The following is a 12836-nucleotide window of genomic DNA, read 5'->3' on the forward strand; positions in this document are numbered from 1 at the left end:
GCCCAGCGTCCCGGGGGAGGCCTCCTCCTCACCTGGGCAGTAGCAGCGCAGCACCCCGGGCTGGATCAAGGACGCAGGCACGGAGATCTGGTCGAACAGGCAGCTGTAGTTATTGCTGGCTTCCTGCCAGGGGCCCGTGATGAGGACCTTCACGCCTCCCTACAGGGCCAGAGGGGGCAGAGGTGGAGACGGAGCCCCGGCGGCACCCCGCAGGGCAGGTCTGCGCCCCTCCCCCACGTCCTGGAGAAGCAGGCAGAGCCCCAGGCCTGGCCCCCGGGACTGCGGTCAGCCCTCACCCTGCCAAGCACTCAGGCCAGCAGCCACAGATCCCCGCCCCACCCTGCCCTGCCCTGCGGGAGCCCCAGCTGCTCCAGCACAGCTGCATCCAGCTGGGGGGGGCAGAGGGGGCACAGCAGGTGTGACCCCAACCCTCTCCCTATCCACCAATCATTGGCCTCAGAGCTGGCCAGGGCCCACCCAGCAGGGAGGCAGAGGGGAGGGAGGGGACAGCTGCCTCTCACTTGGGGACCGAGCGAGCAAGGGAACTCCCAGATTTGGAAACAGGCCTGAGCCCTTGGAGTTACCCCAGAAGAGTACTTGTAGGGAATTCAGGGGAGAGGCCCGAGGTGTGGGAGATGCACATGAGAAAGACCAGAAACAGAACAAGGGGGCAGAGGGCTGGGTGAGGGCCTCAGAGGCCAGATGGGAGGGGGCAGCCCCCTCTGCCATGGCCACGGTGGGGAGGGGGCACCTGCCAATGGACGGCCCGTGCAGGCAGCTGGGCCCTCACCTGGGCGCAGGCAGGCTGGCTGGGGGCCCTCAGATAGCCTTCCCGGCTCCAGGGCGAGGACCCGAGGCGCCCAGGGCTGGAGAGCATCAGGACTGCTGGGGCGCGCCCTGACCTCGGGCCAGCTTGGGGTGCTGCCGGGCGGGTAGGCAAAGGGCGGCCGCGCGCCCCTGCCGGCGACGGCGACGGGGCAAGTTGGGCCCTGGCTCCCGCCTGGGGATGAACAGCGCCGGACGGAGCCTTACAGGTCCCGTACTTACGGCTTGGCCGAGAAGAGGGGTGGTCACCCGGAGTGCACGGAGGCGCTCCCTGGGGATGCAGGGGGCGGGGTGCGAGCCCCACTGGCTCCCGGCTGACCTCTCGTGCACCCACCCCACTGGCTCCATGCGCCCCGCCCCCACGCCGGTAAACACCTTTCCCTGCGGGGGAGGGGGGCAGAGCTGCGCAGGTCAGGGCGGAGAGCGCCACCTGGTGTCCAGGCCGGAGAAGGCCGGGAGCCGCTCCTGAGACCGAGGAGGTGGAAGGCGGGAGAGGCGCTGCGGCCAGAGCCCCCCTTCCCCACCTCCAGGCCCAGGAGGCCAGGCGCGCCCGGGCCCTCCCGCTGCAGCCCTCGGCCAGGCAGGGGCCATGGCTGCCCTGCGCTCCGCGATGAGCCCCACCCTGGGCTGGACTGCCAGGCAACCAGAGCTTGGAGGCCGTGGACGGAGCTCCTGCGGGCACCGACAGCAGGAGGCGTGCCCGCCCCTCGGCCTCCAGCAGCCCCTGGTTTCCGATCTGGACAGCTGCCCCGGTGGAGGGGCGGGGCCTGGCGTGAGTTCCTGGCTGGGAGGTGTGCCAGGCGGACAGGTGCAGCCTGACTTTTGGGAAGTCCGGAAGCTCGGGGCACCACCTTCCCTGGATCCTGGGGAGCAGGCCGTGGGCAGCTGCCACGTGAGGAACAAGGGGGCCTGGAACAGTAACCGCAACCCGCAGCCGCTAGCCCGAGGCTGGGGCGCTGCGGGGAACAAAGCGCTGCGGGAATTCCTGGAGACCATCAGGGCCTTCTCCATGGAAACCGCCCCAGGTCGGCTCGGCATCCATCAGCTCGGGTGGTTGCCGTGGCAACAGCCGCCTGGCGCAGTGGTGACGTGCCTGCCAGCGGCTCTAATTACAGCCTCTCCTGCAGGGTGCAGCGGGAATGTCAGTGGCGGAAGGTGACGCAGATGGGGTGGGGGTGGCGATGGGGGAAGGGGGAGCAGCGACTGCCATGAGGTCTTTGTGTCCTGGGAGCTCTGATTTCCACTGCAGCCAGGGCACATGCCAGGACAGGAGGCCTGCCTCCGGGGTGTGCGACCAGCGGCCGCCCGGGGTGAGGCAGTGGACAGCGCAGGAGAGAGGGAGGAAGACAGCAAGAGGGCTGTGGCTGTGGCTTTCCTGAGGCCTGGCTGCCTGGGAACCAAGGATGTTTAGAGCTGGGTGGGGGCCCGAGTGACCGCTTAGCCTGGCCCCGTGTCGCAGACACACGCAGAGCCCTCTCTGAGCTTGGCCAGCACGGAGCCCCTGACACACCAGCACCCACACAGGCCTCTTGCAGGCTGGGGAGGGTCAGGGCAGAGGCCAAGCATGGCAGTGCCGGGAGAGAAGTTGCTCCCTCTTGCAGGACCCCGGATGGGGTGGCTCCTGCTGCTGGCGTGGGGACCGTGGCCTTGGTGGGAGAGGACAGCAGAGAGGAAGTGGCCCAGCCAGCGCCGCTGGGGCCTCTGAGCCTTCCCTGTGGCCTCATTGGGCCCCAAGGGAGTGCTTCCCAAATCGGATTGAACTGGAGCTGCTTTCGTGTCTGGCTGGCTGGGAGGCAGCACCCAGGGCTCCTGGAAAGCAGGCTTGGATGCGCCCCACTGCGTCTGCTTTTCCTGTTCCTGGGCCGCCCTCGCGTGGCGAGCTGCTGCACTGACTTCCTCCCAGATTCAGTGCAGGTTCTGCAGGGAACAGAGGGAGCTGGGTCTGTGCTCGTCCGGCCCAGGGGGACCCAGCCCAGCGACCTGTGCTCTCAGGCCGAAGTCCCCGGAAAGAAGGGGCCCTTCCCCAGGGCCAAACGTCCAGGCTCTGGGACTGAGAGCGCCTTGAGGGCGCCACCTCGGCTCCCAGCGTCAGCTCAGTCAGGATGGGAAGATAGCTCCGACCTCCGACTTCAGCTCTGGCCTCCCTGTGGCACCCCAACCCGGGTCCCCCCTCGAATTGTTTTTCTAAGCCCCAAGGGGGGCTTTTGGAGGATGCAGTGGGCATATGAGGTTGCCTCTGAGCTTCGTGTGGCTGACCAGAGCAGGGGTCAGGGACAGCAGGGGTCACATGGAGCCACATGGAGAGGAAGCCCAGTGCATCCTCCTGGGCGCTCACCACCGGCTGGGGCCGAGTGGACGTGGTCGGAAGAGGCAGGTGCCAGGCTGAGCCCTGTCCTCAGCTGGGCCTCACCCTGTCCAGTTAGATTCTTTTGCTCCCTCTTAGAGACAGGAAGGCTGGCTGCCTGGCCCGAGGTCCCCGCGGAGCGAGGTCATGGGTGAAACATGGTGTGGACCCGAGGAAGCCTCCCGGGGGGAACCGCCCAGCAGCCCACGCTGGACCTGGGCTCCCAGAGCTCCTGGCAGCCAGGCGGAGGAGGAGTCGGGGGCATTGCCTGTGGGGGAAGACTCGGGCCGCGCTGTCCCCTTCCTGTGCCATTCTGCTCCAGAGTAAAAAGCAAAGCTCCCCCCTTAAGCCCCGCGCCCCCTCTCTCCCCAAACAAGACCTGCACCTGTTCTTGGGAGCAGAGTCAGATCCGCAGGGGGGGGAGGGTGAGTGTGCTGGGGGGACCTGTGTCAGCTCAGGTAGGGAGGGGTGGGGCGGGGCAGGGGCTCAGGTTGGAGATCCCAGGCCATAAAACAGGCCTTTGATCCTGCAAGGACCTGGGAGGTGACTCGGCAAGCTGCACCTGCCCCTGCGATTTCAGTGAGAGGCTTTCTGTGTGCTCAGAGGGGAAGCAAAAAAGAGCGATGGACGCAGGTACCTCGGCGGTGACTTGGGAACGTTATGGAGCAGCCCTAGGACCCTCGTCAAAAACAAAACAACAAAAAACCAGCAAAGCACAACTGGTGGATTCTCACTCCCACGCCAGGAGGCAGCAGGCCGGCCAGGCCAGCGGCGTCCCTGTTCCAAAAGCTCCGAGAAGGTTGAGGACCCCTGCTTGAGCGACGTGTCCCGGGGTAAGAGAGGAGGGGAGTTTTGTGCTAAGGGTCCAGAGCCTCCCCGAGTGGCCGAGACACAGGGGCAGGTGCGGCGGCCGCGGCTTACCTCTGGGTACGACCACTCCGGGGAGTAGTCGGTCACCATGAACACCCGGCCGCTCTGCTGCAGCAGCCCCACCTCGGCGACGTGCATGTAGGCCATGGTGCCGGCCCCGCCCTCGGCACTGCTCAGCTGGGGGCTACAGCAGGGGATGCACATCTCGGCCTGGGTGAAGGGGGCGCGGGCCCCGTCCTCCGACTGCGACAGCGCCGCGCTGTCCCCCGACACCAGCTGGTGCCCGTAGATGGTGCCGCTGCCCCCCTCCACGGAGATGAAGTCGTTGATCAGGTCGGAGAACTGGTTGCTGAAGGAGATGTCAAAGTGGTCCAGGCTGAGCTCCATGTTGGAGGCGTTGCCCAAGCTGGGCTGGGCCACCGGGTAGAGTCCCTGCACCACGTTGCCCGGGAGGATGGGCACGCTGCCGGCGGCGCTGCGGATCACGCCGTTGGTCTCCGGCTGCAGGTAGTGCTCGGAGCTGCAGGCCTGCAGCTCCCCGGACTTGAGCAGGACCGTGCCCGCCTCGGGCGCCTGCGCGGTCTCCATGGTGACCTCCCCTTCGGCCGACATGGCCTGGAAGTTGGCCTGGAACTGCATGAGGTGCAGGGAGGAGGAGGACTCTATCCGCGTCTCCACGTGGCCGCTGCAGGAGCTGCTCTGGGAGGAGGCCTCCGTCTTCACCGTGGGCATCACGAAGGTGCCCCCCGAGTCGCTCAGGCTGCTCTGGGCATTCTGCTCGATGGGGAGGGGTTTGCTGGCATCCTGCAGGAAGAAGCTGGGGGAGGGGGTCTGGTGGATGTGGGGGCTGTGGCCCGTCTGGCTGAAGCCGGACGAGTAGTCCTTGTTGGCGTCTATGGCGCTGAAGTCCATCTGCTCCAGGGTGGTGCTGGGGCTCAGGCCGCCGCCCGACGGCAGCAGGCTGGAGCCGGCGCTCAGGGTGAGGGAGCTGGCCGCCGTGGAGGACGAGTACGCCTCTTTGGCCATCTGCTGCTCGAAGGAGGTGTCCTCGGTCTTGATCTCCTTGGTGAGGACCGTGGTGAAGCCGAAGGCCCTCTCCACGGGCGGCGAGTGCCGCATGTTGGTGCTGGCCATCTCCGCCTTCAGGCCCCCGCCCCCGTATGTCTGGCCCTGCTTTGGGTTGTTGAGGAAACAGTCGGGGTCAAAGTTCATGGTGGTCTCTGGAATCTTCCGGCTGCTCTCCAGGGTGGTGGAGAGGACCAGCTCTTCAGACACGTTGGCGGGCAGCATGGCCAGGCTCTCCGAGCTGCCCGTGCTGGGGAAGGCAAACTTGTGGCCGTCGGAACTCACGGCCAGGACGAGGCCCTGGGAGGCGTCAGGCGAAAGGAGGTGGTGGTTGGGGCCAGAGGTCGGGGACATGGTGTACACAGCCTCATTGGTGACCTCCGACATGAACACCGTGGCGCTCTGGGACAAGCTCCCCATCACAGAGGCCACCGCCATGCTGGACACGCCCGTGACCGCGGGGCTGTCCACCATGTCCGGGTCGCTGTTGAGCCCGCTGCTGATGGACACAGGTGAGCTCTGGGTGGTGTCGGGGACCTCCACCTGGTTGGTGGAGGACACCTCGGTGCTGCTCTGGTGCAGCAGCACGGGCTTGGCCACCTTGCCGTTCCTCTTGTCGCGGCTGGAGCTCTTGCCGTGGCTGTGCTCCTGCTTGCCCTCGGACACGTCGTTGTGCTGCACCTCCGAGTGGCCCCCGTAGCCCCCCGACCGCGGCTCCACCTTCGGCGAGATGATGCGGTGTTTGGCACTGTTACACTTGTGGTGCACGCTGCTGCCCGCGCCTGTGGAGACCAGAGCACAACACACGTGCGCACACATGCCCGCACGCATGTACGCATGCAGAGACTCAGGGCTGGGGCCACGGCAGGCCCTGGCCTGGGGAGCTGGGGTCTCTGGCGATGTCCAGCTCAGGAGCCCAGGCAGGCCACTGACCCCACGCTGCGAACATCCAAGGTCTCTCATCCACTTCCCCTAATCCCTGGGGCTCCTCCTGCCCTGTGTGACCCTCCTCTATAGATCAGGGGGCTTTGTCCTTGCAGCTCTTTGTCGACTGTGGCCATAGCACCCCAGGATGTGGGAGGTCGGGAAGGAGGCGGGCAGTGTCACCTCTCAGGAGAGTCCCCTCACCGTCAGAGAACAGGGGGCTTGCTGGCCAGGGCCGCAGCCCAGGGATGGTAGCTGTGTCCCCCACCCCTTCCACCTCTGTCCAGGCTGTGGACACCTGGCCTGCAGGTGGCTCAGTAGGAGCCAGAAGTCAGCGCTGGCAGATGAACAGCGTCCTGGGACCAAGGAGGGCCTGGACCTGCTCCAGAGGCAGAACGGCCCGGGAGCCACCCCATCCGCCGTTCGGCCAAGTCCCCCTGGGCTTGTCCTCAGCTCTTTGGGGAACAAAATCCTTCTAAGCCCTAAACATGGGCAGAGCTGGAGCCCCATAGCCCTAGCCGAGAGGCAGGGAAGACCAAATGCTGGGAGGCCAGGCCTTTCTGAGCTGGGCGAGTCTCACTTGCAGCCCCTCCCCCACAGCCCTGGACCCTGGTCATCATTTTTCTTTGGGTCACTTCGCTCTTGATGACAGTGAATTCTCCCCTGATTCTGTTACAGCCTCCACGACTGCTAAGTGCACGAAGACTTGGCAGAGAACTGGACGGACCCCCTAATGGAAATAGGTAATTAAGGAAGCCGAGAGAGAGAGAGAGAGAGAGAGAGAGAGAGAGAGAGAGGATGGCATTCCCAGAAAAGCAGGCAGATGCTTGAATGCTTGGAGGAGACAGAGGTTGGAGAACGAGACGGAGGTCCGTGGGCCTGGGGCAGATGTCCCTGCAGAACCCCCGTGCTTGTGGCCTGGGCCTGCTGCTGAGGGTACCAGGAGTGTGCTGTGGGCACTTAGCCGTGGGTGGACAGAGGTCTGAGCCCCAAACCTCTGCACCTCCACTCCACCCCATCTCGCTCCCACTCCCAGAAATGACTCTCTCTTGCCCAGGGCGTCTGTCCTGGGGGCTGCAGTGTCACTGGTTCCTGGATGGGCTGGCCCGGAAGGGGGCAGCTGTGCCCACTGCCCGGCACGGCCCGCCTGCCCCGGGAGCCCCGGCTCACCCAAGCTGCCGGTGCAGAGGCAGTTGTGGGTGCGCGGCTGAGGCTTGGTCTGGTGGCTGTCGAGGATCTGCTGCACCAGCTGCTCCACCGAGAAGCCCGAGCTGCTGTTCCCGTTGCTGCAGGTCCACTTGATGCCGTGGACTGTGGGGAGAGACACACAGTGCCTGTCAGGGGCCGCAGGGGCCGGGGAGGCCTGGGTGGGGCCAAGGGGTGGACCCAGGCCTCTCTGAGCCCAGCCATCTCTCTGCTGGGAGGCCGGCTCCAGGGGAGAAAACTGGTAAGTGTGAGGAGGGGAAGAGGCAGTCTCCCTGCTCCGGTGGGAGCTCTGAGCCCCTGCCTTGCCTCCTCCTCCCCTGCCTGCAGCCTGGGCAGTGCACGGCCTAGAGTCTCGCTCCTGTTTCCTCCCAGTCCGAATGCAACGTTGCTCGAGAGGAGATGGAAGGAGCAAGGATGGACTGGCAGAGTTGACCAGCCGCTGGAAGCCTCCCAGCCTGCAGGCGGCTTGCAGAGGCTGGGAGAGGCTTGAGGCTGGGGCTTCCTGCCTCCAGGAGGCCGTGGGAGGAGGCGCAGCTGGAGAAGTCAGCCTCCTTCCTTGCCCTGTTTCTGTGTCCCAAGGGAGTGCAAGAGAGGCGGGGTAGGGGGGCATGTGACAGGGGGTGCAGCTGATTGGCACCTGTGGCTTGAACAGTAGGGCCTCAGCTCCCAGCCGGTGCTGATAACCGGCCTGGGGGGGATCCCTGCGGTTGGGGCTGGGGCGGGAAGAAGGGAAGGGGCTAGACGGCTGGAATGAGCTGCCTTGCTCATCTGCGTGTGAACTGCCAGGTCTACGCTCGACCCTTCTCCTTCTTCAGCTGGCACAGCTGGCCACCAAGAGGTGGCCCAGCCCAGCACTCCCTGGGGACTCCAGAGGTCACGGTCCGGTACAGGCAGAGTTTACTTCTTCCTCTGCCTGAAGCTTCTCTCACGGGGCCTCCAGGGCAGGAAGTATTAAAACTACACACCTGTCACCTGTCACCTGTCGGGATGCCCAGAAGAGTCCTGGGGGGACGGTCAACACAGCGGCAAGGAGCTGGCTCCAACTGAGACCTGGATGGGAGTCCAGGGTTTGATCTTGCTGCTTTGGGCAGCTCACTTAGCCTCAGCACTCTCATCTGTTAAATGGGAAGACAGTAGCTCTTGCCTCTCTGGCCGGCCAGGAGGAAGCAGGACCCACAAGCTTGGTGCTTCTGCGTGGTCCAGCAGAGGAGCCGCGGCTGTGGCCGGCCCTGCCTGGGACTGGGCTGGGGGAAGGAGGCTTCCTGCTGTGAAATTCACAGGTAGCTCCACCTGGGAGTGCTGGCGGCCGCTCTCCGTGGCAGCTGTGGCCCTCAGCCTGTGCTGTCAGTCAGCAGCTTTCTCTAGAATGTCCACGTTTTCAAAGACAAGGACTCTGCGTGGTCTGGCCGGAGCCCCTTGCAGCCCTGCTGCTTTCCTGGTCGGTGCACCTGGCTCAGGTGTTAGCTCCCTTTCTTTTCCCTCTGCTCCTCCGGAGGCCTGCAGGGTCCTACTGCCTGCACGTTCACCTGTCCCCAGCCAGCTCTGGCTTTTGGCAGGTCCTCAAGCAGGAGACAGACGTGGGCCGAGAGGCACCTGGCCCCGAGCTCACCGAGCTGTCCACCTTTCTGCAGCTGGGCAGTGCCTCCGGCTGGGACTCCCTGGAGGAATTCTCTGCAGACCCCAGGGACCCTGGCTCCTGTTGGTTCTGGCCCCCTTGGGTCCACTCTTCCTGAGCACCCCGCCCTGTAGCCGGAAGGGAAGGCCCAGGCCAGAGGCTTTCAAACCTCATCGACACTATAGAGCTCCTTCTTCCAATCAACCCAGCCTGGAGAGTCTGATGTCGGTGGTCTGGGGTGTGCTGGGCATTTTACCAGAGCACCCAGCTCCTCTGCCCCACGCCCAAACTCAGCAGCAACTGCAGATCTGGGAGCAGACACACCCATGCGCTGAGCCCAGCCCGTCCTGGAGCAGACCCGTTGCCGAGCCAGGCTGGACGTGCCTCTGGGAACCCCCGCCCAGCTGAACTTGGCTCTCTGGAGAGAGGAGCTGTCCTCAGCGCAGCCCCACTGCTGGCTTCTGGCCTCCCGGCCACAGCCCACTCAGGGGCCTTGGGTCTCGGGGTCGGTGAGCGTGCCCTCCCCATGCCTGGGGCATCCCTGCTCTGTCTGGTTTCCCCTCCCACTCCCGACAGGGTTGCGGCAACTGCCTCCTTTCCTGCCTCTTGCCCCCTCCTTGTGTTGTGAAGGTCATAAAATGAAAACCCAGTGGAGGGTGACAGATTGCACAAGCAGAGACTTTCTGGACGCTTGATGCAAACTGCGCACTGTCCAGGCACATTCAAAACGCAGACTGTCTCCCTCCTGCCTGGGTCGAGGGGAGGGGCGAGGAGAAAGCCCCCCACCCCGCCCAGGTGGTGAGTTGTTAGTGAGAGTATCAAACGCCATCAAGATGGCTTTTCACGAGTCACGCTCTGCTGGCCGACCCGTAATGAGTCAGCAGGATTTCTGCAGGGGATGACTGCTTAGGAAGCAGGGTTCACACACGCGCACGCCACCCCCTCCTGCTTTGGGAAAGCTGCAACAGGGAAATTGCATCGAAAGTCAGCTTGGTCCAACGCAAGGTCAAGGCGCATCATGGGGAGTGGGGCACAGACAGGAAGGGAAAGGGGAGTCCTGGAAAATACCCGGCCTCCTGGCGGCTCAGGGTCCCACCCAGCCCCTCCTGCTCCTGCTCAGATCCTGCTCGGATCCTGGGCAGACAGCCCCTCTGCTGAGCTTCCTACACAGGGGACCTGGGTGGGGGTCCCTGGGCCATTCAAGGATGGAGGATACCTGCGTCCCTACGAAGGCTGGGGCAAGGCAGGTAGCAGAGAGGGGGAAGAGCAGGCACCAGGTGGGATCGGCCAACCCCCAGCCTGGACCTGCTCAGGCCAGGAGCTGCCAGGAGAGACACGATAGCCACCAGTAAACGGGTCCCCAAGAACGTGGCTGCTGCCCCGGGACCCACGCCTGGGACTGCGTTGTCCGCTGCAGTGGGGCCTGGCTGAGGCCCGCTCTGCAGAGCTGAGGCTGGGGGCGGCTGTCGCGGGAGCCTCCTGGCCCCCTCCCTCGCCCCCCTGGTCCGCACGTGATGTTTGTCCTCATGACAACGCCTGGCAAGGCAGCGGTGCTCCCGCTAATACGAATAATCAAAATGAAATCAATGACATCAGCAGGTGGCCGGTGTTTCTGAGAGCGTCTTCTGATGAACAATTTACCCAAGAGGCGCCGACCGCGGAGAAGAGAGATATCGAGACCTGGAGATGGCTGGGGGTGGGGCTTAGCCCATGTGGTGGGGGTGGGGAGGGGCAGGCTGCCAGCCAGGGCAACTGGTTACAAGCCCCTGGGGAGCAGGCTGGGAGCACCTCCCATACACCCCATGACGTGACGCTGAACTGCGCGCATCCCCTAGTCACCTGTGGACATCCTGACCCCTGTGCGACTGTACTGGAGACAGGAGGAGACAAGGTTAAACGAGGTCATTTGATGGGGTCCTGATCAATGGGAAAAGACCCCTGGCACGCCCTAGGACAGGAAAGGCCACCGAGGACAGAGAGAAGACGGCTGTCGGCAAGCCAGGGCCAGAGGCCTCCCCAACTCTGACCCCAATGGCACCCGGGGCTCGCACTCACTCGCAGCCCCCAGACTGGGAGCCGCCCAGGTGGTGGGGGTGCTCTGTAGGCAGCATCTTGGTCTGCTTGGGGGGGGGCTGACTTGGAGCTTTGCAGGCTGGCCACTTCTCATCAACAGCTCTGGAGGCCGGGCAGCCACTGTCAGGTGCTGGCACCTGGAGAGGCCCTCTTGCTGTGACGTCACTGCCTGACCGAGGGAAAGGACGAGAACTGTCCCCTTGGAGTCCTTGCCATGGTCAGTGGGGTCCCGCTCGTGAGGCCGGAGCCGCATCAGTCGGCTGCACACCTCCCGTCAGGCCCCAACCCGCCACTGTTGCACTGGGGATGAAATTTCATTGTGTTTGTGAAGGGACAGGCGCTCAGACCGCTCAGACCCTGGGGCCCCAAGCCTCCCCCATCGTCAGCCTCCGGGCTGGAGCCACAAACTCCTGGGGCAAACACCTGCCTGGCACTCACTGTACCTGCTGTGTGTGTGGTGAGTATGCGATGTGTGGTCTGTGTGTAGTGTGTGTGATACGTATGTCTCTGTGTGTGGGCTGTGGTGTGTATGGTATGTGTGTGGTGCATCTGTGTGGTATGTGATGTGCATGTGTGTGATATGCATGTGGTATGTGTGAGTGATATGTATGTGTGCCAGGTGCATGCGTGCGGTATGTGTATGGTGTTTGTGGTGTGTGTATGTGATATGTGTGTGATGTGTGTGGCATGCGTATAGTATGTGTGTGACAAGGTATGGTGTGTGCATGACATGTATATGTGTGTATGATATGCATGTGCCCTGTGTTGTGTGTGATCTGTGTAGTGTGTGTGTGTGTATGTGATATGCATGCGGTATGTGTGGGGAGTGTGTGTGATATGTGTGGTGTGTGTGACCTGTGATGTGTGTTGTGTTATATATGTTATGTGTTGTATGTAGTGTGCAGGTGGTGTGTATGTGATGTGTGTGCAGCTTGTGATGTGTGTGATGTGTGTAGTGTATATGTGGTGTGTGGGTTATGTGTATGTGTCATATGTGTGTGGGGTATGTGTGGCCTGTGTTGTGTGTGATGTATGTAGTGTATGTGTGTGTGTGGCCTGTGATGTGTGTAGTGTGTGTGTGTGTGGTGTGTGTGGGGAGTGTGTGAGATATGTGTGTAGTGTGTGTGTATGGTGTGTATATATATATGGAGTGTGTGTGATATGCGTGTTGTGTGTCTGGGATAAGTGTGTGGTGTGTACGGCTCAGGGAGCCCTGCCTGGTGTCAGGAGCTGTCCACGAGGACTTCTTTCCTCACCACTTTAAATCCCCCACTTCCTTCCAGCCCAGCGCAGCCTGGCACAAGCTCCTGCCCGCCCGGGGCTGCTCTGGCCCTCATTGCCCTCTCAGGGGGGCTGCAGGCTGAGTCCCGAGGCAGGTGTTGGTGAGCTGCTCACTGCCCCCTCCCATGTGGGAAGCAGTGCCCAGCCCCCCCCCCCCCCCCCCGGCAGACGCAAGGTAGTGCAGCGGAGCGACTGGCGCTCGGTCACGCCCACTCCAGCACAGCCGCTTTCTGTCTTCTTGGGTCATCGCTCCCACCTCTGAGCTGTAAGCGGAGCTCATGTCTCAGTAACACTCACAACAACAGTGACAGCGGGCCTTGGGCACGCCCCCACGTGCCAGGTACGGTGGCACATGCTGCGAGCCTAAATAACCACAACACGGCCCAGCCGGGCACCTGCTGGGGGCGGGCGCTGGGCGCTCTCGTGCTCACAGTGGTTCTCGGAGTGTGGGCCTGCAGCACGGAATGCACATTCCCAGGCCCTGTTGCATCAGGAACTCCACAGCCCTCCAGGGGGTTTGGGCTGGAGTTTGGGGACCCGCGGTGTGGAGGGGACATCTCCAGCGTCCTCTGATGCTCCTGTCATTCAACCAAAACGAAGGCTCAGAGAGCTTTGGTAACCAGCAGGTGAGTG

General features: G+C 63.6%; 1 protein-coding gene across 21 annotated transcripts in view; it reads right to left on the reverse strand.

The window, feature by feature from the left end:
* Positions 1 to 12836, reverse strand: part of CAMTA1 (calmodulin binding transcription activator 1) — an 843852-nt gene that overhangs the window by 70176 nt on the left and 760840 nt on the right. For 18 of the 21 annotated variants that reach the window (XM_070079358.2, XM_070079345.2, XM_070079359.2 and 15 more), the window contains 3 exons: positions 7199 to 7339; positions 4091 to 5886; positions 33 to 159 (listed from right to left, as the gene is read on the reverse strand). In XM_070079358.2, the coding sequence (XP_069935459.2) occupies positions 33 to 159; positions 4091 to 5886; positions 7199 to 7339 (2064 nt within the window). Of the gene's footprint in view, positions 1 to 32; positions 160 to 1047; positions 1195 to 4090; positions 5887 to 7198; positions 7340 to 12836 lie in introns of those variants that run through there. The other 3 variants (XM_070079360.2, XM_089301536.1, XM_070079364.2) reach the window with 3 other exon arrangements.

Source organism: Oryctolagus cuniculus, chromosome 7 (genome assembly GCF_051225735.1).
Source record: "Oryctolagus cuniculus isolate XC-2025 breed Fujian yellow rabbit chromosome 7, ASM5122573v1, whole genome shotgun sequence".
NCBI classification, from domain to species: Eukaryota; Metazoa; Chordata; class Mammalia; order Lagomorpha; family Leporidae; genus Oryctolagus; species Oryctolagus cuniculus.